Raw genomic sequence first — 27184 nt, forward strand, 5'->3', positions numbered from 1 at the left:
AGATCCAGTTCTTCCAGAACCTAGAACAGAAACTAAGCAAGGTTAAGATTCATGTGGAAATATTTAAACTATTTCTTTTTAACCAGATAAACCCAGTTATTTTAAGCTATAACTTTGAGGTAAAGATTAATAATTTTGGTAAACTAGAGTAAAGCCTCATGTCTTACTAAGTAATAACTTCCACAGTCTTTATTCTGAGAGGAAACAGAGCCTCTGGGGTCTAAAGAGATGATAATCTTCAGTGCAGACTGAGTCATTCCCTCTCCTTGCAGATGCACTTGTGGGCAGCCATGAACTTCTCATCTCCCTTTATTTCAGCTTCTTATAATGCCAGTGGTCAGTTGGATAGAGATAGCACCTGAAATGGTTTTGTGTCATTTATGTAGCACTGGTTTTCCTAAGTGGCATCTGGGGTTCTCCCTGGGGTCTCCTCCCCATAGTCCCGAGGAAAAAGCATAAGCTTCATTCAGACCCACGGTTCTAGACTTGCGTTCCAGCTGTGCTACGTCTGACTGAGTGATGTTGCTAAGCTACTCCTCTCTCTGAGTCTCCGTCCTTGTTTATAAAATAGGGCCAATAAAACCCATGTCACACATTTATTGTCAGGATTGAATTGAATAATATATGAAAACCACCCAGGCAAACAATCAACATCCCTTTTTCCCTCCTTCAAAGAGTATGTCTTAAAAACAAACACACTCTTCAGAGAATGTTTCTGAGAAACACTTGAAAATTATCAGATAAAATTACTAGAAAATACTCACTGAGAGGATATTGGGGACAATTTTGTATGTACATTTCAGCATCCGTGACTAAAAATAACAAGCTTAAATGCTTTAGATGAGGAAATTCCCTTTTTTTTTTTCCCCCCCAGAGGGCTAAGACACATTTAAATGGAAGTGTGATGCAGGGAAAGAAAGAAAACCAAGCTGCTAAGAGCATTCAGGATGTGGTGAGAAACACTGAAGAAGTAAAGGCATCAGAACATGGTGGTTAAGAACCCACCGCCGTGGCAAAGCTGTCTGAGGGAAAATCTTGGCTCTTGTGCTCTCTGGCTGTGTGACTGGGCAATTTGGGTAATTTTCCCATGCCTCAGCTTCCTCACCTGTGCAGTTGGGCAAATAACTGCAGGGATGCAGGGATGAAAGGAGATAGTGTTGGGAGAGTTTCTTGGAGAAGTGCTTAGCACAGAGTTCATGCTCAGGAAGTGGTCACTGTTGTCAGGAAGAACTTGACACCAGAAATGATTTTTAACCTTTTTGCCCTTATCTCTGAAAAATTATCACTTTCTATTTATTGTATTATGAAAAGGGTTCAAGATATGAAGGCACATTTCACAAATCATTTCAGGCTGCTTTCTGGTTCTAGTTCTAATTGCAACTCGATTTAATCAGAATGATATAGTCCTTTTATTACTAGAAGAAACCTTAGAGATTGTCCACTCTAATTCCCTCATTTTATAGATGTGAAAACTGTGAGGCCCAAGGAAGTTGTTACTCACTAAAGGCATATTACTTGAAATGAATCAACAACAACAACAATTAAAAAAAAAAAAAAAACTGGGATTGAATCTGGATTCTCCTGACTCCCAGTTTAGGGTCCTAACCTGGACAGTATCTGGCCTTTCTCTATCATATCTTCTAATTTCCACTAACAAGTGACTTTTACTCTTAGATTCCCACATTCATGGTGTCCAAATTACTCCCTAGTGTGAAACTTTCCTGTTGTAGCAGGAAGCTTAGTCACCAAAGGAAACTGTGTGCTGTGTACTTCCTCTCCATATAGTGGGAATCTCTCACCTGTTTAACTTTCAATAAGATACAATGTTTATGTTAACAATCAGTTGTAATATTATTTTCAAATTGTACATTTAAATAATGTTATTATGGCAGAAATAATTTTTATTCTATTGACATCAGAAGAGAGTCTGTGGCCCTAGACTGAAAAGGCAATGTATTGGGAAATCAGAATCCATGTTCAGTTCAGTTCAGCAAATGCTTGTCAATGCCCTCCCTTTGTTTGGCTAAATGCTGGGAAAGCAAAGATGAAAAGATATGGACCACTTATGTTACTCACTGTTAGGAGGAATGAGAACACTGCCAAGGAGGAATGATTAAGACTCTCTTTGTGTGAAAGAACAGGGAAGTTGATATACAGACAAGAGAGGAAGTGACATTTAAGCTGGATTCTAAGGAACAAATAAGAGTTCAGTTGTATAAGCAAGGGGGGTAAGAATATTCAAAGCAGAGGAGATAACTGTGCAAAGCCTCAGAGGCATCAAGTAGCATGATGTTCAAAGAATTGCAGTTACCAGTTATGTACTGTCAGAGTGTTAGGTGCAGGTGAAAGACAGTGGAAGATGAGTGTAGGACAGATGGCCTTTGTAGGATCCCAAGGGCATTTAGAAAAAGGTGTAGCAATTGATCACATAGGTGATCAAATTTTGAAATAAGTTTGGAGATTATCACTGTGGCAAGGTAGTGAGAACCATGGAACTGGACATTGACTAGGGGTAAGGGCCAAGAGTAAAAAGAATGGAGAATGGGACCTGGGACAGCCCAGTATTTAAGGGACAGGATGCTTGGTAAAGTGGAGGGTTAGCAAAGAAGGGGAAGATGGCTTGATACAGTGGCTTCAACAATGGGCTCAGGTGTGGCAAGGATTATGAGGCTGGCACGGGACCAGGCATTGTTTTGTTCTGTTGTACATAGAGTCGCTATGAGTCAGAGCCAACTCGACAGTACCTAACAACAACAACAACAGTGAAAGAGAACTCAGTGAAGAGGACAAGAAAGAATGACTTCAGGTTTGATACACATCTAAATCTGAAGCATATCTACTAGCTTTAAAAACAAAAATTCACTGCCATTGAGTTGATTCCAACTTATAATGACACCCCCCCCCCCCTTGGGTTTCCGAGAAGGTATCTATCTCTACAGAAGTAGATTGCCCAGTCTTCCTTCTGAGGAGTGGCTGATGAGTTTGAACCTCCAGCCTTCTGGTTAGCAGTCAAGTGCCTTAGGCACTACACCACCAGAGCTTTACTTCTGCTGAAATAGGCCAGTGGTAGTTACACCTGATTTAGCCAGAAAACTGATGCCCAGCAGTAACTTTTGATTGGGAACAAATGGTCCAAGGCCAGGTAATCTAGGGCTTGGGAAGTTAGGTATTTGAGAGGACTCTGAACAAACTTTCATTTTGTTGTACAATTCCAGATCAAGGTATGCTGCTTTATTTACCAATATAGACTTAAGGCCCTTTTCCAGGATTTTGAGACCACCTATGATCGAGCATCATGGGAGCCTGGTGACTAATGTTGCATGGTTGGAGCCATTGAGTGGTGTCTTTTATAGGGCTAAAACTAGTAGCGAAGTCCTAAGCTAAGTTTGTAATGAAGTGTAATCTCTTGTCTTTCCCCTTACTTTTGCAAAGCTTTGTGACTAGTGGAAACATACATGTAGAATTATGGAGCTGGAAGATCCTCAAAGGCATTTTGTCCAAATACCTGTCTGATAGATGGGGAAGTTAAGGCTTCAATCATTAAGAGAGTTAAACATGGTAGAGTGGCCTTGGAATCAAGAGACTGCATTCTCTTCTGCCCACTGCTTTTCATTCTCTGTCTCTATAAAGCAGTGATGTTAACACCTGCAGTCCCACTTCAAATGAGATCACATGCACAATATAAGAGTTCATTATTACTATTGGTAAGTTAAGAATAGTGGTTTCACAACACACTTAGCCATGTTGTTATACTCATCCTTTCCTTGAACAATCCGGGAACATTATCATTAATTATTAACATTATCATTAATTGTACGTGAGGCTGTGTTAAATGTATTTCCTGAGAGCATTGTATTTCTGTTTTCCAGGAGCTTTCAATCTAACCAAACACATACATGCAGGCATGGCAGGTATAAATAGCCAAATAGATACTGATGTGGGGAAGGAAATATATCATTATATAAATAACAATAAAATTACAATTTGATAAGAAAAGTGTTCCACGTGCTTTTGAGAACATATAACATGCAGATTGCTTTGATCTGGGCCATCAAGGAGAAAGCCATCCTGAGAAGGCGACGTTTAAACTGAGAACTAAAGGCTGAAAAAGGAGCTCTGGTGGCATAGTGAGCAAAGCATTTGCCTGCTAACCAGAAAGTCGACAATTATTCAAACCCACTAGCTACTCTTCAGCAGGAGAAAGATGAGACAATCTACTTCCATAAAGCTTTGCAGCCTTAGAAACCCAATGGGGATCGCTATGAGTCAGAATTGACTCAGTGGCAGTGGGTTTAGTTTATTTATTTTTTCAAAAGGCTGAAAAGAAACTAGTCAGGCATAGTTGTATGCAAAGGTCCCAAGAAAGAAGTCTATTTACAAACTCTGTGGCACTCTGTGATTAGAGTGTGATGAGCAAAGAGGTTGGGACAATGACAGTTGTTAAAGATGAGGCTGAAGAAATATCTAGATCGTGAAGGATATTGTAGGCCACGTGGAGAAGTTTGCCCTTTATCGTAAGTCCCAAAATAAGTCATAGAAAGATTTTAATTAAGCAGCAGTGATAAAATCAATTTTTTAGATTTAAAAGATCATCTTGGCTATTGTATGATCAATGGCTCAAACAGACAAAAGTCTTTTCAGATGAAATGATGCCTCAGATTTCTTTGAAAATAATCCAGAATTGGATGGAGAGAAACAGGTGAAGCAAGATGGAGCATGTGTCAATAATTGTCAAGACTGCCTGATGGATATATTAGGGTACATTTTACTTTCCTCTCTTGTGTGTGTTTAAAATTTTCCAGAACAGAAAGTTGTTAAAAATTAATGTATGAGTGGATATCATATATAAGTTCAAAGGATGTATGTTTATGTGTGTGCATAAACGTTTCTCATCAGTGTAGAAAAAAAATGAACTTTTCATGAATGAAGCAACATGGATTAATAATACAAATATACAGAAAAAGGAAATGGTATGTGTCACGTACTAGTTGTTCAGTGGAACCCAGCTACATCTTTTGATTCCCAATCAGAGACTTAGGTTCCTAGACTGGGGATCTATGTCACTACGATCATTTTTATACTAAACATAAAATTATCACTGGTTTTAGCAGACTTATTTCCTCAGCATCTCAGGACAGTTTCCATGCCTTCTCAAGAGGTATCCATCCCCAAGTCAGCACCTAAATATACACAGAGGAAGCATTTTTTTTTTAACAAATAAAAGACACCAGAGCAGCAAAAGGGAGCTTTTGTTAGTAAACTCCACCCCAATCTGCTGGCCTTGCAACTCTGTATACCCCTTTCTGCCTGGCTGTTTGCTCTTTCCCACCAGAGAGACAGGAAGAGCCAGGATCTCTGAGCCAGCCCTTCACATCCCTCCCACCATGGTCTGAGCATGGTGGGTCATCTCTCCTTGGCTTGCTTCCTGAGAGCTCATGAGCTTTTCTTGGAATAAAAGGTCAAGATTGTTCCTAGAATTGGCGTCTACACATAGTTTGCTTTCCTTCCTCCCCCCAACCCCCAACACCAGAAGAAAAAGTTTTCTGAATTCCCTGTTACTTTTTTAAATTAAGAATATTATTATTATTCCCTATCTGGGGAAACCGTTTGGATAGCCATTTATATAACATGCCACAGATTCACAGATGCTTCATCTGGACTTCATCTGATATAATTGTGTAAATGAGTCACCTTAATTCAGTCTCAAAAATTGGCCAGGGAAAACCTTATGAATAGCAGAGAAACACTGTCTGATACATTGCTGGGAAACTTTATGAATAGCTTGGAAACATTGTCCAACACAGTGAAGGAAGATGAGCCCCTTGGGTCGGAAGGCACTCAATATAGGACTGGGAAAGAGCTGCCTCATCAGAGTAGAACCAACCTTAATGATATGGATAAAGTGAGTGTTTCAGGACCTCCATGTGCTGGCATGGCAGGACTTAAATTGAGGAAAAACAGCTACAAACATCCATTAAAAATCAGAACATGGAATATATGAAGTAGGAATCTAGGAAAATTGGAAGTTGTCAAAAATGAAATGGAATGCATAAAGTTTGATATCCTAGGCATTAGTGAGCTGAAATGGACCAGTTTTGGCCATTTTGAATCAGACAACCATATGATCTACTATGTCGGGAATGACAAATTGAAGAGGAATGGTGTGGCATTCATCATCACAAAGGATGTTTCAAGATCTGTCCTTAATACAATGCTGTCAGTGATAGGATAATATCCATGCATCTACAAGGAAGACATATTAATATGACTATTATTCAAATTTATGTACCAACCACCAAAGCAAAAGATAAGGAAACTGAAGATTTTTATCAACTTCCGCCATCTGAAATTGACCGAACGTGCAATCAAGATGTGTTGCTTACCACTGGTGATTGGAATGCAAAAGTTGGAAACAAAGAAGAATCACCAGTTGTTGGAAAATTTGGACTGGTGACAGAAATAACGCTGGAGATCGCATGATAGAATTTTGCAAGACCAACAATTTATTCATTGCAAATACCTTTTTTCAACAACATAAATGGCAACTATACACATGCACTTCACCAGATGAAGTACACAGGAATCAGATTGATTCCATCTGTGGCAAGAGGCAATGGAAAAGCTCAATATCTTCAGCCAAAACATTGTCCAACACAGTGAAGCTGTGAGCTGATTGTGGAACAGACCATCAACTTCTCATATGCAAGTTCAACTTGAAGTCGAAGACAATTAAAACAAGTCCACAAGAGCCAAAATACGACTTTGAATATATCCCTCCTGAATTTAGAGACCATCTAAAGAATAGATTTGATGCATTGAACATCAGTGACCAAAAACCAGAAAAATTGTGGGATGACATCAAGAGCATCATCATCCATGAAGAAAGCAAGAGGTCATTAAAAAGACAAAAAAGAAAGAAAAGACCAAAATGGATGTCAGAAGAGACTCTGAAACTTGCCCTTGAGTGAAGAGTAGCTAAAGCAAATGGAAGAAATGACAAGAAAAAAGAGCTGAACAGAAGATTTCAAAGAGCAGCTTGAGAAGACAAAGTCAATTACTATAATGAAATGTGCAAAGACCTGGAGTTAGAAAACCAAAAGGGAAGAACACACTCAGCATTTCTCAAGCTGAAAGAACTGAGGAAAAACTTTAAGCCTTGAGTTGCAATATTGAAAGATAATATGGGCAAAATATTGAATGATTCAGGAAGCATCTTAAGAAGATGGAAGGAATACACAGAGTCACTGTACCAAAAAAAAACTGGTTGATCTTCATCCATTTCAGGATGTGGCATACGTTCAGGAACCAATGGTAATGAAGGAAGAAGTCGAAGCTGCACTGAAGGAATTGGTGAAGAACAAGGCTTCAGGAATTGACGGAATACTCATTGAGATGTTTCAACAAAATGATGCCCTGCTGGAGGCACTCACTCGGTTATGCCAAGAGATTTGGAAGACAGCTACCTAGCCAACTGACTGTAAGAGACCCATATTTGTACCCATTCCAAAGAAAAGTGATCCCACAGAATGTGGAAATTATTGAACAATATCATTAATATCGCATGCAAGTAAAATCTTACTGAAGATAATTGAAAAATGGTTGCCGCAGTATATGGAAAGAGAACTTCCAGAAATACAAGTTGGTTTCAGAAGAGGATCTGGAACAAGGGATGTCATTGCTGATGGCAGATAGATCTTGGCTCAAAGCTAAGAATACCAGAAATATGTTTACTTGTGTTTTATTGACTATGCAAAAGCATTTGATTGTGTGAATCATAACAAATTGTGGATAACATTGAGAAGAATGGAAATTCAAGAACACTTAGTTGTACTCATAATGAACCTGTACATAGACCCAGGGGGCTATCATTCAAACAGAACAAGGGAACACTACATGGTTTAAAATCAAGAAGGGAGTGTGTCAGGGTTGTATCCTTTCACCATACTTGTTCAACTTGTATGCTGAGCAAATAATTCGAGAAGCTGGACTATATGAAGAAGAACATGACATCAGGATTGGAAGAAGAATCACTAACAAGCTGTGATATGCTGACAACACAACTTTGCTTGCTGAAAGTGAGGATGACTTGAAGTATTTACTGATGGAGATTGAAGAATACAATCTGCAGTATGGATTACATCTCAATATAAAGAGAACAAAAATCCTCACAACTGGACCTATAAGCAGCATAACAATAAATGTAGAAAAGATTGAAATTGTCAAAGACTTCACATTGCTTGGTTCTACAATTGACACCAATGGAAGCAGCAGTTAGGACATCAGATGACGTATGTTGTTGTTGTTGTTGTTATGTGCCGTCAAGTCAGCCCTGACTCATAGCGACCCCTCCTTGGGTTTCCGAGGCAGTATCACTACGGAAGTAGGATTGCCCAACCTTCCTTCCGAGGAGTGGCTGGTGGGTTTGAACCGCCAGCCGTCTGGTTAGCAGGCAAGTGTCTTAGCCACTATGCTACCAGACGTATAGCACTGGGCAATTCAGCTGCAAAGGACCTGTTTCAAGTGCTGAAGAGCAAAGATGTCTCCTTGAGGGCTAAGGTGTGCCTGACACAAGCCATGATATTTTCAATCACCTCATATGCATGTGAGGGCTGGACGATGAATAAGGAAGACCGAAGAAAAGTCGATGCTTTTGAACTGTGGTGTTGGAGAAGAATGCTGAAAGTACTGCGGACTGCTAAAAGAACTAACAGGTCTGTCCTGGAGGAAGTGCAGCCAGAATTCTCCTTGGAGGTGAGAATGGCCAGACTTCGTCTCACATACTTTGGTCATGTTGTCAGAAGGGACCATACCCTGGAGAAGGATGTCATGCTTGATAAGGGAGAGGGTCGACGAAAGAGGGGAAGGCCCTCAACGAGATGGATTGACATGGTGGCAGCGGTGATGGGCTCAAGTATAGCAAGAATCATGGAGCTGGTTCAGGATCGGGCAGTGTTTCGTTCTGCTGTGCATAGGGTCACTGTGAGTTGGAGACGACTTGATGGCACCTAACAACAACAACAAATTCAGGGTAAGGGAGCACTTGTTCTTGTCCAGCATTCCACAGAACGTGAGCAGTTGAACAGGATTGAAACCAACATCTTCTGACACCTAACCCAAGATTACATTCCTACACTAGTTCTTCCTGTCATCACCTGTACCATACCTACCACCTCCGAGATGGTGGACGTATGAGTTCTTTGTGTATAGATGTCCAAGCATTTCATGTAGGCTTAGAGGACAAAGGACCTGTGAGAATGCTTGCCACTGAGCACAGAATTGGTTTTGGGACAAGGGAACTAGGGAGTGGTTGGGGCTTCTGCTTAACAAAGAAATTCCTAAATTATTAACCAGTGATTTTTTTTTTTTCCACTAAAAATAACCATATTGGGAGGTGGACTATTTTTCTTTCATGCCCTTTTCTCTCTCTCATTTCTAACCTTCACTTTAACTGTATATGGGATGTGTTCACATTTGCCACCCATAAAACAAAACAGTCCCAGCCTGCCCTCTCACAGGAGAGATGATAAAAACTGGCAACATCCACAGAAGTTAACACAGAAGAGACATACAAAGATACACACATTTGTGAAAAGAACAGATAGAGCCTTTCCAGATCACTGACCTTAAAGGCAATTCTTTTTTTATGGGTTTTCACTTGGTTTAGGAATAAATACTGCATGTTTTCTATCGTTCATCATGTTACCAAGTTTTGTAAACTGGTAGTAAATTATCCCCAAATGCTGATAATCAGGATGTAAAAGGAAATATCTAGTTTGCTTAGAGCCCCCAGTTGAGCTAAGTTTTGTTTTCATCTAGCTCCAGAAAGACTTGGAGACATCCACAGCGAGTCCACTGAGCTTAGGAAGTTGATGCATTCTCTGAGAGGTTACTGCTTGACTGCTAAATCAGCACCTGTGGGAAGTCACGTGGCTCATTGCTGACTCAGGTGCAGTCAACACCCTTTTCTCGGAGCTCACACAGGTGACTGGGTTAAATAAATGCTGAAGGGAAGTTGGTATGTTCTCCTCAGCCACTTTTGTCAGTTCTGGAGGCATTGTAAACTTGGCATCAGAAGGCGATTGTAAAGTGCTTTTGTTACTAAGCTTTATAGAAATTAAAGTGTATGTATGCGTGTGGGTGTATCTGTCATCAGACCTATCCGATTTTATCATCTGTGCATTGTCTGCCAGAGGCCTGCTTGCCTCTATGCACAAAAGGGGAACTCAGTTAATTCTGCAGGCCTTTTTGAGCTGTGAATATGTCCCCTGTCTGTCACTGGGCACTTGACTCAGGACATTCAAAGAGAGCAGACTTGAGTTTTGTCCTCTCCATTTCCCTACTCTTCTCCAGGGGGAATGCTCTAGGGAGTGGCCAGAAGGTGATCAGCTAACAGGAGACTGAGGAAAAGGAGGAAGAATTGGGACACAGATTATTATAACTGATTTTTCAAACGCTGTTTGAGTCAAGTTATCCAAAGACACTTTTAACAAGAGGGCCGGTTACTATGCAACTGACAGCCCTTTGCCAGGACTGGAGTTTGCATATCATAAAATGGAGCCGCTCCAGAAGGACTTAGTGCGAGTAATACCTTTCAGAAATGAAATATTTGCTCACAGATAGATCAAGGCCAATGGTGGCAGAAAACAGAAAAATACTAACATATTGATCTTCCCACAGATTATACATTTGGCGTTTTTTTTTTGTTGTTGTTGTTTGTTTGTTTGTTTGTTTCATACAGCTTGTATTAATGTTCTCAAGTTTCTTCACCCTCACAGGTTTCTAAGTTTCCTAAGAGTAAAGGGCCTAACGTTTTAGCTAGCTGTATGAGGGTGATTTTTCTTTCTCAGTGGCATACTAACACCATTTTTCTCTTTAATCTCCATATTTCAGCCAGAGGAGAAAGATGTCACAGGTTTTGTAGAATGAGCATGGAAACTGTGTCCATGAAAGTTTGCTACCCAACATCTGTGAGTCAGAAGAGCTTTCTGTTTTAAGTTGGAAAAATTCTTGTGAAAAGAAGTAGTATGCTTTGTTTTCTTTATCCTTTTCCAACATCAAAGATCAATAATTTGTAATAATGGATTGTTAAATGTGGTTTAGAAACTGAAGACAATGCTTATCCGACATAAAGAAGGGCATCGGTCTGGGTTTCTTAAGGAGGAAATAAAGGTATTTTAGAATGCTGGTCTGGAGAAGCCTTCCTTAGCACTCACTTCTGTTCAATAGCTGCACTTCAGGGGATCACACAGAAATAGAAGAAGCTTGTTTACTTGGGGTGCATGGCATAGCAGCAGCAGGTAGAGCTTCCTTTTTCTTTAATATTTGGGAGTTATTGCGAGCAATGAAACCCACCCTGCCAGTCAGAGCAGCTTGAGACTCGTTTGCCAGGAATAAAACTTAGACTTTTTCACTTATCAACTGTCTCATTAGCCGATATTTTGGATTTACAGCAGTAGTGAAAAATCTACTCTCTCATTATTTTGCACATTAACAACATACATTTGGCAGTAATGAACACTCAGGTGCAAAGTGAGAGTAATTCTGGCTTTGATGGTTAAGGTTATGTGTCCACTTGGCTGGGCCATGATTCTCAGTGGGTTAGCAGTTATATAATGATACCATTTGGCAGTTATGTAATGGTGTAGTCATCTTCCACTTTATGATATGATGTAGTCATCCTCCATTTTCACATAGCACCAGTTTTCACATAATGGCTGGGTCTTTGGAACCTAAGCGTGTCTCTAACTGAGGAGTGGGTATATTGGCTAACATTGTTGGCACAGGTGCAGGACCTTGGGCTTCCACTAGTGAAACTCGCCTCTAACCTTTACCTTTTTTAAAACCAACATTGTCATATGACTTGAGTAAAGCTACTGAGATAGCTTGGGAGGAAACAATAATGAGGAAGCAATAATGATTATCTTAAAACACAGGAAATGGTGAGTGTTGCAAGCATTGACAAGGAATTGTATATGTGCCATACAGAGTCTCCTGGATCCCAATCACAGACAAGCTAGAAGATTCTAAAGCAAATATACTAGGAATTTCAGCACTGTTCGTCCCCCACTGAAGTATAGGGTATTCCCGGTACCAAGTTCCATTATGAGGAAATACAGTTCACTGTTGCAAAAAGGATATGGGGGAGGTATCTTCTTCCAACCTAATCTAACTTCACAAAGGGGAACCATATTAGCAGCCCAAAGCTGGTTCCTATGAGGTGGAGGTCAGACATGCCCCCACCCTCCAATATTTCTGCCAATTCTGACACCAGCTATCCCTCCCACAGTACTCTCCACTTCTCTGCTGAGTTCAATAATTTGTTGCAATGGCCACACAGAACTCACACACAGTACTCAAGAGTATAAGGTTTATTAGGGAAGTAACAGGTTACAATTCAGGTTCAGTAACACTGAGTATACAATTCTTTGATCATGACAGCCTTCCTTTGGCCATGCCCTCAGACATACTTCTCTTGGGCCCTTGGCCTCTGCCCTGCTCTGACAAGCGTTACGAAACTCTTTTAACTCTCCTGATAGGTGCACCTACTCTGCCAGCAAGTCTCCTGCCCCAGAGCACTCAGCTTTCTTGCTCTGTGGGCCGGCAAGCCTGGTGCTCTGTCTCATGCTGGTCTCTTGGTTCTGCTGCCTCTGCTGCCACCATCTCTCTGCCAAGGAAGCCCAGTGCAGGGATCTCAGGTCCAAGGATTGATTCCACTCCTGATTCTTTCTTGATGGCAGTGAGATCCATCTTTCTGCCTCTGGGATGGCTCATTTTAAGCCTCGTGGGATGGCAAAACTGACCAATCCCCAGGTTAGGGTTCCATATAACTTATTTTCCACAGTCCCACCCCAACAAGGATGCTATGTACTTTACCAACTCAGCGGCAGTGAGTTTGGTTTTTTGGTTTGACCCAGTCATCTGGTGGGAGTCACAAAGATCATAGCTAGAGGAGCCATATGAGTAATTCACTGTACCACAAGTATGTCATATGCCCCTGGAGATGTCTCACAGAATGTTCTGATTTAGGTCAGTTAAGACACTACCCACATACTCACATAGTCACTCACTCCTTCAATGGCTAGCACAGGGAGATAAGCTTAAGCCAGCTTTATTTCATTTTATTTGTTTATAAAGATAAGCCTCTTCAGACACAAGGAAAGGGTACATCTCTACCTGAGTGAGGTATGGTCATCTTCAAAACATTAGCTCTCCACATCCCCAAAGTTTTAATGATAAACCCAAAAAGGGGAGAATGAAAGTATAAGATTGTAGATTGTCAATATGGGCAGAGACCATGGAAGGCATTAGTCTCCTACCACCTGGTGCCAAATAGGTCATCTGGTATCCTTGACAGGTCATTCAGGCTCTGCCTCAAACGTTACTAGTAAGAGAGTCATGTTCCTCCCAGGAAAGCCCTTTCCATCATTTTATGGCTCTCAGTGTTAAAAATTTTTAATTTTCCTTTTAATATACATATATATACCTCCTTTACCTTCTACTCTTTGCACTTACTCCTCCCATTTAGAACTACCTAATCCCTTTTTGAGGAGGGAGTTCTGGTGGTGTAGTGCCTACAGCATTTGACTGCTAACCAAAAGGCTGGTGGTTCAAATCCACCAGCTACTCCTCAGAAGGAAGTTTGGGCAATCTACTTCCATAGACATACCACCTCAGAAACCCAAGGAGGGGTTGCTATGAGTTGGGATTGACTCAACAGTACTGAGTTTGGTTTTTTGGGTTAATCCCTTTTCAAAGGAGTCCTGATGGTGTAGTAGTTAGGTACCCAGTTGCTAACCAAAAAAGGTCAGAGGTTTGAACCCACCAGCCACTCTGTGAGGAAAAGATGAGGCAGTCTGTTTCCATAAAGATTTACAGCCTTGGAAACCCCATAGGCAGTTGTACTCTATCCTATAGGGTCACTATGACTCAAAATCAACTCGATGGCAATGGCTTGGTTGGTTGAATCCCTCATCTACCTGAAAGCTCCTCAAGTATTTGAAAATATTAACAGTGCCCTGCTATCTATCTTCTCCAACATGAATACCCCCACTGTTTGAAATAAAACCAGGTGGTCAAATGAAAGAATACCTCAGGTTCTTTGCAAAATTGTTCCTCTCCCTGATGTTAATTCTTGCTCTGGGTGCATTTTCCAACTACTTCTCTATAGATTCAAAAAAATAGTCCTGTCACATGGGCTACTAAAGGAAGTGACAATATCAAGGAAACACCCAGAGTACTCTGATAGTTCATTCAGGTGAAGTCCTGCCCAGTATCATGCCAGGAATCTCCTAACCTGCCAGTCCATGCATTGTCCAGATTGTCCTTTAATCCAGAATCTGAATAAGACCAATAGCCTCAAGAGGAGGTTTAGCACAGTGACTGAGAGTAAAGACTTACAGTGTCAGGCTGGTGTTCAAATCTGTAAAATGGGAATCATAACCAGCATTGTTGTAAGGACTATAAATAATGAATTTGTAACACTTAAATCAGTGCCTGGTGCAATGGAAGAGTACAAAACATGCTTATATATGAGTGATGGCTACCATTTATTAAGCTATAACATACCTTTTACAAAAACTGTACCATTCTCACCCCTAGTTCAGCAGCTGCCCCTCCCCAAACCAGTCTAGATTCCCACATGCTGTGAGAACGGCAGGGTAAATCATTGCCATGGGTATGCAGATTACTAGTGCCTGCTCTCCCTGGTAAATTTCATCTAGATTGAGTCTGAACAAGCTGGAGCAAGTCTCATTCACTTGGCTTATCCTATACAGGCAGTCTTTTGGTTACAAAGGTCTAACTTATAGACAACTCCTACTTGCTCTTTGTTGTTGTTATGTGCCGTCGAGTCAGCCCTGACTCATAGCGACCCCTCCTTGGGTTTCCGAGGCAGTATCACTACGGAAGTAGGATTGCCCAACCTTCCTTCCGAGGAGTGGCTGGTGGGTTTGAACCGCCAGCCTTCTGGTGAGCAGGCAAGTGTCTTAGCCACTATGCTACCAGAGCTCCCACTTGCTCTTTAGTGTTATGTAAATTTGCTCTCTCTTTGAAATGATGGAACCAACCCCTACTTGCAAGAAATTCTCCATTACAATCAACTTCACTGGCTGCAGCAGCTTTTAAATTCATTGGAAAGACTTCAAGCCTTTTCTTATACTAAAATAAAGTTAACTAATAGTTAATAGGTACCTGGTCTGGCCTACAAATTCTTAAAGACATAGTTAGGAATGGATCTCTTCTGTAACCCGGGCACTGCCTGTATTCTGCAGCAGCACCATTTTGTATAATGACCTCTACTTAGAGAGAGTATAGTTTGTTTCTCCTGAGCTATTCAGAAAATGCATTGTGTCCTTCCCACCCTCATATCTTCTACCCTACCTGCAGTGGATTGTTGTCAGCCTTATTTTAGGTTTAAATATCTTCTCTGGTTCCCTTGTGTGAAAATGACTTATCTGTTCTTTAGAATCAGCACTACATCAAAGCCCTTGGTTTCTTGGTGAAAGTTTCTTTCCCATCTGGGCTGCCCCATCAGCTAACTCCCATGCCCCAACCTTATCCCTGTTATCATCGCCCTGGGCTGGGGTTGCTGCTGATATAGGTCATTCCCAAGCCTACCTCACCACTGTGGCTGGCATGAAAGGATGTGAAAGGAGAAGGTTGATGGCTGATAAGATGGGGTCAGACATTACCTGTAGCAGTGACTAAGGACAGACATATGTGCCTGTAACACACAGTACTTATTGTCAGCCCGAGGTATCTGGGGCTGAAAACCATATTCTGTTCTGTGTCCTGTGCACTTTCTATATTCCTGTCTATAGAGCCATAAATGCCTCTTTTCCACTTAGGAGAGTCTCCTGGAATATTGATGAGTATCCTGTGGCATTGCTTCCTTCCCTTACTGCTGGTCAGCACTAGCTTCACACTCTTTTTGCCCTTTGTTTAAGGTCAAAAATTGAACAAAGGGACAACTGAGTTGGCATAACATCATTCACAAAAATCATGATCTGCATCCTAGTGAAGTGAGTAGCATCTGGGGTCATAAAAGGAACAATTTACACGAACCCACAACTTTATCTACTCTGAGACAAGAAGGACTAGATGGTGTGATGGTGTCTGGCTGCAACCACTGACCATTCTGACCAGGGACACTGTAGGTAGCCCCAAAGAGAATCAGAGAAAAATGTGGAACAGAATGAAAATTCTTATTTAAAATAAATAAATAAATAAATTTAAAAAGCCAAACTGTAGAACTGTAGAGAACAGAGGACTACCTGAGACTGTCTCTCTGAGACATTCTTTAAACCTAGAACCAAGCCTGTTCCCTGAGATTACCTTTTAGCGAAATAGAAGAGTGGTCCACAGAACAAAGGGTATTACCTGTAAGATTAAAGCCCTACTTAAAAACTAGCAGCAATTACTGAAAAGCAAAGTTGAGAAAAAAAGGAGGCACAGAAACTAGAGTAACTAGAAATGAAACAAACAACATAAAGATTGTGATAAATTAACTAATGTCACAGAGCAATTTCTGTGGAAATTGTGAAATGGGAACCTAAACTTTCACCGAAAACTCAATAAAACATTATTTTTTGAAAAAAATTGAATGAAAGGATATATGTGTGTGTGTGTGTACTTTTTTTTTTTTTTTTTGTCAAATAGCCAATCTATGAAGTAGAAAATAGAGTGTTTTCTAGCTCCTGGAAGAAAATCTTTTTAGATTTATTGCTCTATTTATATAACTGGTCATCTTTGTATAAAATCAGACAATAATGAGTTAAAAAGTACATTTGCATCCTGCTACCTTAAACCAAAACCAAACTCACTGCAGTGGAGTCGGATCCAACTCATAGCGACCCCTCCTTGGATTTCTGAGATGGTATCACTATGGAAATAGATTGCCCAACCTTCCTTCCATGGAGTAGCTGGTGGGTTTGAACTGCCAGCCTTCTGGTTAGCAGTCAAATGCCTTAGGCACTAAGACTCATTAATAGAGAGGGCTAGTTTAAACTGTGTCCTCTGGAACATCAGCAACACAGAACAAAAACCTCCTCATTTGTCGCAGAGCCCACGAGACATGATATCCTGTCACAGCATCAGATTTACCCCAATGTTGCTCTGTTGCAACTACTTTCCTATATTTGTTATCTCTTTTCTATTGTTAAAGCAAATATAGCACCGATATATATATATATATAGCCTGATGATTATTTGTATTCTTATTCTCAGATTGTCTTAGTAAAGATTTGCTGTCAGAAAAATTATTTTCCAAAGACCACCAGTACTATCCCAGTGTTGGAGCCTGGGCATATAAACATCATTTTTCTTATTCCTCCCGTTCCTGCAAAGTGGCGTAAGAGGGAGAGTGGGTGGAACCTCAGGGTCATGGCTAACCTCAGATTTTAGTTTGTGGAGACTTTCTTTGATCCATGTCCCTGCCCTTAAGTGGTTTAGCAACATAATAATACCTTACCAGTTGCCATCGAGCCAGTTCCAACTCCTGGTGAACCCATGTGTGTCAGAGTAGAGCTGGGCTCTGTGGGGTTTTCAATGCCGGGTTCTTCAGAAGTTGATTGCCAGGCTTTCTTCCAAGGTGTCTCTAGGTACCCTCAAACCTTTTGGCTAACAGCCAAGGGCATTAACCTTTTGCACCACCCAGGGACTCCCAAAGATGATAATATTCACTGATATTTATTTAGGGCTTCCAATCGGCTAGGCACCTTACCTAGATGATCTCATTTATTTGTCACAATGGCCTTATGAAGTATGGGGGAAATCTCCATTCTATAGATAAAGAAACTGAAGTCCAGAGAAGTTAAGAAATCTGTCCAAGGTTATGCAGTTCATCATATGGTAGAGCTGTATACAAACACAGGCAAACTGCAGAGCCCAAGTAGTGAACCTCTCTATGCTGTCCTTATCAGTAGACATCATACATGCTTCCTTGGTTTGCAGAAAGCTTCCCAGGAAATTTTTGTACGAATCTGACCCACATCTGTTACTTTTCACTTTAGAGCTACCATCAGGAGGGAACATGCCCCTCTAATCATACTTTCTCTGTAACCTTGGGAGAACTGTTAAGTCTCATTCTCAAGGCCAATTATGTCGCTGATTCCTTCAGTGTCCTCCAGTTAAATTCCAGTTGAATGCTGCCCACAGAAGGAAGAGAAAGATGAAATGAGTCCTTGCATTCCCAACTTTGGCTCTTCTCCCCAGTTAACTTGAGACTTACATTTGAGGTGGAATTAGATTTTCCACCCTGCCTCCTCACTCACTCCATGCAGCTTGTAAAGTGCTTTTATTGGCCCTAGAAGACATTCTGCTTCCTTTGAGTAAATGTGTCTAGAATCTTTCATGAAGTCACTTTATTTTTCTCTTTGGCTGACTTTCACTTTTGGACCACAGTTGGGAAGAAGGTCAGTTGAGGTGAAGCCAGCTTTAAGTATGACCTTAGACACAATGAAACTGTTTGCTATTAACAGCATTATTGTTAATTTGTTTGACATTTGAGTTCCATTAGGAACATAGGCAAATAGAAGAAGTTTTCTGGAAAAGGATTATGCCATCACCATTCCCAGCAGGCCAGCATCGGGTGGTTAGGAAGAGGCCTGTGCCTGGCCTAGGACAGCAAGTCACTTCTGCCTTCAACTCTCCACCACTGTGCACCACAGAAGACTTCAATCTTGGGATGAATATTAAATGTCCACGTAACTTTCTATCTCTGTGTCTTTGGAGATGAGTGGTCATAGATAAGCCACAAGTCCCTTCCTCAGTATTCCACTCTCTCAGCACCCCCATCCACCCTCCTACTCCTCAGAATGGTTCTTTTTGGTTTCTGTTTCAAGACACTTGTCCTCCCCTGACTTTTCATGATCTCCTCCTACTGCCACGTTGTATTCTTTTCACTGTGCACTCAAAAGGCAGACAAAGTCAATGAGTGAAGCTGAGCAGATGGGACATGTGGCTGACTGAAAAGCAAATGCTCCATGTAAACAGGCCACCACTGCTCAACATCAGACCATTTTTAACAAGAAGTAGTGCAGGTCCATCTTAGTTTCCTTATGTGTATAGCGAGCATAATAAAAATTACTCTGTGGGGTGGTTGGGCTCACTCAATAAGATGATATAAATAAAGATATTTTAGCTCATTGGAAAAAAAGAAGTAGTAGTAGTAATACAGGGCCAGTGTTTCAGAATATCCCATTTTCCAAGATATGATGGAAAATTGGACTTTTATATAATATCTCCTAGTTTTTAAATGTTTGACAAGAAGTTAAAGTTATTTTAAAATACAGTCAAATATAATGCATCTAAGTCCTGGGACTGGCCTCAGTTTTATGTTCTCTCTCTGAAGTGTTGCCTGCACTTAGCTTCAGTTCTCACCCAAATGTTGATATATATGTTAGGTCTCTAACATAATGCTGGAGATCACATGATAGAATTTTGCAAGACCAATGACTTACTGATTGCAAATACCTTTTTTCAACAACACAAACAGCAGCTATACACATGGACTTCACCAGATCAATACACAGGTATCAGACCGACTACATCTGTGGCAAGAGGCAATGGAAAAGCTCAACATCTTCAGCCAAAACAAGGCCAGGAGCTGATTGTGGAACAGACCATCAACTGCTCATGTGCAAGTTCAACTTGAAGTTGAAGACAATTAAAACAAGTCCACAAGAGCCAAAATATGACTTTGAATATATCCCTCCTGAATTTAGAGACCATCTAAAGAACAGATTTAATGCATTGAACACCAATGACCAAAAACCAGAAAAACTGTGGGATGACATCAAGAAGATCATCCATAACGAAAGCAAAAGGTCATTAAAAATACAAAAAAGAAAGAAAAGACCAAAACGGATGTGAGAAGAGACTCTGAAACTTGCCTTTGAGCGAAGAGTAGCTCAAGCAAATGAAATAAATAACAACATAAAAGAGCTCAACAAAAGATTTCAAAGAACAGCTTGAGCAGACAAAGTCAGTTACTATAACAAAATATGCAAAGACCTGGAGTTAGAAAACCAGAAGGGACAAGCATGCTTGGCATTTCTCAAGCTGAAATAACTGAGGAAAACATTTAAGCCTCGAGTTGCAATATTGAAAGATTCTATGGGCAAAATATTGAATGATGCAAGAAGCATCAAAAGAAGATGGAAGGAATACACAAAGTCACTGTACCAAAAAGAACTGGTTAATATTCATCCATTTCAGGAGGTGGCATATGTTCAAGAACCAATGGTACTGAAGGAAGAAGTTGAGGCTGCACTGAGGAATTGGCAAAGAATAAGGCTCTAGGAATTGATGGGATACCCATTGAAATGTTTCAACAAACGTATGCCCCACTGGAGGCATTGACTCAGCTATGCCAAGAGATTTGGAAGACAGCTACCTGGTCACCTGACTGGAAGAGATCCATATTTGTACCCATTTCAAAGAAAAGTGATCCCACAGAATGTGGAAATTATTGAACAATATCATTAATATTGCATGCAAGTAAAATCTTACTGAAGATAATTCAAAAACAGTTGCAGCAGTATATTGACAGAGAATTTCCAGAAATGCAAGCTGGACTCAGAAGAGGACGTGAAACAAGGGATATCATTGCTGATGTCAGGTGGATCTTGGCTCAAAGCAAAGAATACCAGAAAGATGTTTACCTGTGTTTTATTGACTATGCAAAGACATTCAATTGTGTGGATCATAAAAAATTATGGATACCATTGAGAAGAATGGGAATTGCAGAACACTTAATTGTACTCACAAGGAACCTGTACATAGACCAGGAAACTGTCGTTTGAACAGAACAAGAGAACACTGCGTAGTTTAAAAGCAAGAAGGAAGTGTACCAGTGTATCCTTTCACCATACTTATTCAATATGTATGCTGAGCAAATAATCCCAGAAGCTGGACTATGTGAAGAAGAACATGGCATTAGGATTGGAGGAAGAATTATTAACAACCTTTGATACACTGATAACACAACTTTGCTTGCTGAAAGTGAGGATGACTTGAAGTACTTACTGATGAAGACTGAAGACTACAGTTTGCAGTATGGATTACATCTCAATATAAAGAAAACAAAAATCCTCACAAATGGACCAGTAAGCAGTGTCATGATAAATGTAGAAAAGATTGAAGTTGTCAAAGACTCACATTGCTTGGTTCTACAATCAACACCAATGGAAGCAGCAGTCAGGACATCAGACAATGTATAGCACTGGGCAAACTGGCTGCAAAGGACCACTTTCAAGTGCTGAAGAGCAAAGATATCTCCTTGAGGACTAAGGTCCCCCTGACAAAAAAGCCATGATATTTTCAATCACCTCATATACATGTGAGAGCTGGATAATAAGTAAGGAAGACTGAAGAAGAGTTGATGCTTTTGAGCTGTGGTGTTGGCGAAGAATGCTGAAAGTATCATGAACTGCTAAAAGAACAGGTCTGTCCTGGAGAAAGTATAGCTGGAATGCTCCTTGGAAGTAAGAATGGCCAGACTTCATCTCACATACTTTGGTCATGTTGTCAGAAGGGACCATTCACTGGAGAAGGATGTCATGCTTGGTGAAGTGGAGGCGATGACTCAAAGGCACCTAACGGCAACAATGTTAGGTCTCTAACCCTAGTCCACATTCCAGATTTACACAACTCATCATCTCCATGTGGTGCCACATACCTCAAATACAGAGCAGAGTTCATCTGCCTCCCAGAACCTGACACAAGCTACTTACTCATTCTCTCTTAGTTCCCGCAACTTTTTGTCTATGTCACTTTCCATTTTATCCAGCCTTGTATTGCAGGTAAAGTTCACTTCCTCATCTCCCTTTTAGATAACTAGGTTCTTAATGGGACACATGCTTTATCACCTGTTTATCTTCACACTCTCTTCATGCAATAAACACCCTATAAACTTTATAAATTGGATTGAAGATTTTTTTTTTTTTTAAATAAGGCACGGCTACATCGAAAATACTCAAGCAAAGATATACAAAAGTCAAAAAATAAAACACATTCATTATTGAAAAATATTTCTCAGAGCCCTTAGAGAAAGTATCAAACTTTTGCAGGGATGCAGTTTTTTGAGGAGGAACAGCAGAATTTGGTCTACTTTTCCTCAGGCACTGCCTTTTCCAGACTGCCCCGTGGAAGCTTGGATTCAGTGCCAGGCCCAGGGAAGAATGGACAAAGTCTCTCAGACACCAGGGCTTCCGCCACCCTGGCAGATAGAACCCTGTATCGTTCCACTTGCCCAGAAGAACGAGCTGTACCCACACAGTCACAGGATGTCCTCTGCTTGCATCATTGGCAAGCCTGGGAGTCTCCCACAAGCCACATGGGTCTGTTCTGCCACCCTGTATCCTGCCTGAGTTGGTCGTAGCATTGTTTTTTGTTAATTAGCTCTTAGAATACAAATGGCTAACCGTCAGGGATCATATCCCATTGATTTTTTCTAAGGAGAACACCTACTTCCTTCTTTTCTGTAGGTATTTTTCCCTTCCTTTCTGAGTTGCATGGGCTTACCCAGGGAGTGGCACAAGTAGCACGGACTCCTAGCTCTTACAAAACCTAGTTTAATTTTAAGATATGTATTTCCTGAATCTACAGTGACTACTTCAAGTGCCTGGAGTGGTAACTTCTCTGATTGGACCTGTGTAGCTCAGAATTGTCCCTTGACTTTTGGGTTCCATCTCCAATCCAGCACCACTTGTGGCTTTAATTCCTTGTTCCTGGAAAAAAGGAGAAGTCTTTAAACCCCATCAGTGTTCATTTTTTTATTAGCGCTTCTTTGAAGTTTTTTTTTTTTTTTTTAAAGCATTTTATGAGGTACCTCCTTTCAGATTTCCTTAGGAACTTTGAAGCCTTCCCTCTCCACTTTGTCATTTTCATTTGAAACAGCCCTAGTACTTTACAGCTTTAGACACCTGGCAGGCAGAGGTGACCTCCAAACTCTAACTTCTAATGTCTGTGCCCTCAACAAGATTCTCTTTATTTACTCTGTAAATTCAGCTCCAAAGCAATTTCTATAAACACAGCATTACTTATGTCTTATGTTCCTAAATCAAACATGAAAAACGGTGCTATCCTAAGTTGCCTAGGTCTATTTTTTAACAGCTTGATTTAAATAAAAAGCAGCAATCAAACTTATTACCCAAGGTAATTTTCTTTTGAAAATGGGAAATTAAATTAGCTTAAGTGTCTTTGAAATTGAGAATCACATTCTAGCCATGTAAAGTGAATTATCTTGCATGAGTCTTTGTTCAAGGAGTCCTGATGGCACAGTGGTCAAAGCGCTTGGCTGATAAATGAAAGGTTGGCAATGCAAACTCACCTTCTGCTCTTCAGGAGAAGAATGTGGCAGTCTGCTTCCATAATGATTTACAACCTTGGAAACCATGTGAAGCAGTTCTACTTGATTCTATAGGATTGCTATGACTTGGAGTTGACTCCATGGCAGTGGGCTTGGTTTTGGTTTTGGTTTGTTTTAGGGGGTTAGTCCTTGTTCAGGAAGTGATAAAAATATCAGCCGTTTTGTGAAACTGGATTTAGCTCACAAATCTTTATAGGAGCTCAGCCCCAAAGGTGTTTCCTAATTGATAAAAATGCAAAGGATTATAGACACACATTGCTTCAATATGTGACAATGAATGTTTTCATTTCTGGCCTATGTAGCAACAGATTCTTAGTCATTAAACCTATTTTAAAATGGGAGAAAGCATCTGGAAGAGAAAAAATTTCACCCAGTACTATGATGTCTTTGTTACATAAAGAGAAGTGGCCAACTTTGTTATTCCTAGAGCCAGAAAAAAAGAATTTAAGTTTTGTTTGGTTTGGTTTTTTACCATTTATGCTTCTTTACACAGATATTTAAAATAATGAGTCTCACTCTTCTCTCTCTGGTCTTGTCAGAGAGTGGGAATACTGGCTGGCTGGGCTGGTCTGGTCTCTCTGAAGAATAGCACAGCTGTTCCTAAAAGTAGCCCCATTCATAACATGCCTGCTGTCTACAACTGCAGTGTTGGAGAAAGGCAGAATTTTATAAAGAGCTTCTTTTCTTTAAAAAGGAAAGAAAAATACATAGTGTTTATGGAAAAGAGAACTGGACCCTTCAGCTTTCTTTTAGTGACCATGTCTGAAATGGAAGTGGGGAAAGCTGTAAATACATACGAGCAATTGCTTCTTTCAAGATGATTCACACTGGCTGTGTTGCCCATGATGGAAAATTCAGTTAGTTAAGCAAGATCAGCCAGAGAGCTTCACACAGGCTCATCTGCCATAGCTGATGCCTGCTATCTTATGACATACTTAATGTATGTGAATGAATGATATTCACTTTCTTTCTCTCAGTTCATGACCAAGAACCCCACCATGCGCTTGGGCAGCCTGACTCAGGGAGGTGAGCATGCCATCTTGAGACATCCTTTCTTTAAGGAAATCGACTGGACCCAGCTGAACCATCGTCAACTAGAACCACCTTTCAGACCCAGAATTGTAAGTGCCCAAGACCACTATAGTTGAACCAACTTTGCTCTTTTTCTTAATGTCAGAAGTCCATTAGGCAACCAAATGGCCCCTGTGGAATGGCCAGACCAAAAGCTCAACTTGATGCTTGACAGGGCAGCCTCACCTGGGAGGAGGCTGGGCTCCTTGCACCTGAGGCATCATCTCTCCATGTGCCCAGGATACTTCTCATGGAGTTCTCACCTCTCACTTGCTCTGGCTCTATCCTCCCTTAACCTAAATCCAAATCTTCCAGGCTTCTGAGGGGCCTGAAACTTCACAGATTTCTCCAAAAGAGTTTGGCTAATTGAAAAATCCACTGTTCCAAACTCAATTTCCTTAGGCCCCTCAGTCAGGGTGCCTTTTGTGCCTTTCTAAAGTCCCTGAGAAAGTAGAGAGGATGTGACATGTTTCCCATTTCACTGGACCCAGGCCACTTGACTAAGCCTGTGTCTATAATGGCTACTGCAACACAAAGCTCAGGCCAAAACAGACCAAGCCTGCTTTAAATCTGGAGGAATTCTGGGAGAACACTCTCCAAGCCATGCGGCTGAATGGAGCAGCATTACTGAGTTAGGTCCAGCTCACCATCTGGAAGCTGAGCTCTTGCTCATATGTGGGACCCATACCCCACAATGGGAAGGTAAAGAAGCTGGATCTAGCACTAGATGGGGAGCTACGAGGAAGGGTGGAACAAAGGTGGAAAGAGAAGTATCATTGACTCTAGCAAGAGAAGTGACAGTCTAACACTGGTAGAAATGATCTATTCAGCATTAGTTTATAAAGTCATAAAACACAGCTTCTCCAAACATAACCAATAACCAGTGGCCATCAAATTGACTCCAATTCATGGCAACTCCAAGTGTATCAGAGCAGACCTGTGCTCCATAGGTTTTTTAGTGGCTGATTTTTTTAGAAAGAGATTTGTAGGCCTTTCTTCTTCTGAAGTGCCTCTGGATGGATTCAAACCTCCAATATTTCGGTTAGCAGCCAGGTGTTCACCAGTTGCACCACCCAGGGACTCCTCTTCAAACATATAACTCGTCTAATCTGTAAAAGCCTGCTAGGCCATTGGACACCAGGCATCCAGAGGCAACACCGTTTCCTTTAATGGCCATCCCCGAGAAGCTCCTCTGGGTTTAGGGAATGCTTTGCTTTCAGAGACTGGCGCCTGTACCCTGGGCTGCACAGCTCTCCCAGCACAGTATAATGTATCTGACTCGTGAGAAAAATGAGAGGTGATTTTCCCCTAAACTCAGCATGTCTTGGGGTTTCTCAGAGAAAATCTCTTCAGGCAAACAATAGGTAGGACAAGTGTGAATTTACTCAACCTCTATTGAGAAATATGAGCTTTGGGGCCCCACAGTAAGGGTAATTGAGAAGTGGAGACTCAGTGAATGGAGAATAAAGAGTAAGGGGACCAGATGGTTCATGTGACCAACTAATTCCTTAACCTCTCAGCCTGAGTCTGACCTGCTCAGCAAGATTTTCATGGGATTAGTGAATTGCTAGTTACCAAATGCCATAATGATACACAGTGCAGTAGAATTTCTATAAAGTACTGTTTAGTCATCATTATCATACTGTTAATAATGCTACTGATGGAGCTACAGAGAAGTTTCTCTGAAGTCATTGGAATGGGCTCAGTCCCATGAAAGATGATTAAGTCTCAAATGCAAAGAATCTGACTCTTGTTTCCTTTTTGACAGAAATCCCGAGAAGATGTCAGTAATTTTGACCCTGATTTCATAAAGGAAGAGCCAATTTTAACCCCGATCGATGAGGGACATCTTCCTATGATTAACCAAGATGAGTTTAGAAACTTTTCCTATGTGTCTCCAGAATTGCAACCATAGTGTTATGGAGAATGAGAGAGACACTGTGAGAATGAATCAAAAAGGAATCAAGATATTCCAAGGAATTTCCTTTGGAGAACTTCCCAGCCTCAGCCTTAGAACAAGAACCTTACCTTCAAGGAGCAGGTGGAGAATTCTGCAAAGGACAGAGCTTCAAGATATCAACTTTCAAGTCCTGAGGGAGCCAAGGTTCTGGAAATAGTTGATATGGATGTGAGATTTCAAGAAATATCTTGCTTAAACTGTGTTTCCAGTGGCTACTTGGGGCTTGGGAAATTAACAGGAGCCAAAAGGAGAAAAAGTATGAAGAATAAACTTGGTCTTAAAACTTCTGAGCCAAACAATAACAAAATAAATAAAATTTAGGGGGTGGGGACTGAAGGGGGAAAAAAATTCTGAGCCAAATAGGCTTTTTACCTTGAGAGATAAATCAGGACTTTGACTATATGGACCACTTTCTACTCTTCTTGGAGCTAAGGAACCCCCAAGGCTGGCTATCTGCAAAAAAGTTTCTAAATACTAGTGAAGAATTTAAAGATAGTTTAAAAGAGATGAATGGCTTCTCAAATAGAATGAAGTACTCTTAAGAAACAAACAAACAAAAAAATGGCATCAGTAAAACTCAGAACTTGAAGCCCAGTTTCAAAAAAATGTGCTAAAATACCAAGACAACTAAAATTGTATATTCTTACCTTCAATGAATAGATATTTATTGAGTGCCCAGTGAGAAGGTGCCAGAATACTCAGTTGTGTAAATGAGAGGTTTGCATTAATGGAACTTTATTCTAGAGTCCATTAATTTACTTGGATATTGTTTGCATTCTGTGAAA

The 27184-nt window shown here is 40.7% G+C and overlaps 1 protein-coding gene across 1 annotated transcript in view; it reads left to right on the forward strand.

Moving 5' to 3' along the window:
- Positions 1 to 26354, forward strand: part of PRKCH (protein kinase C eta) — a 345031-nt gene extending 318677 nt beyond the window's left edge. Inside the window, exons 13-14 of the mRNA XM_007949086.2 lie at positions 24346 to 24489; positions 26208 to 26354. Coding sequence (XP_007947277.1) covers positions 24346 to 24489; positions 26208 to 26354 — 291 coding nt within the window. The remainder of the gene's footprint in view (positions 1 to 24345; positions 24490 to 26207) is intronic.
- The last annotated feature ends 830 nt before the right edge of the window (positions 26355 to 27184 follow it).

Source organism: Orycteropus afer, unplaced genomic scaffold, assembly GCF_000298275.1.
Source record: "Orycteropus afer afer isolate SDZICR_OR568_19922 unplaced genomic scaffold, OryAfe1.0 scaffold00237, whole genome shotgun sequence".
NCBI lineage: Eukaryota > Metazoa > Chordata > Mammalia > Tubulidentata > Orycteropodidae > Orycteropus > Orycteropus afer.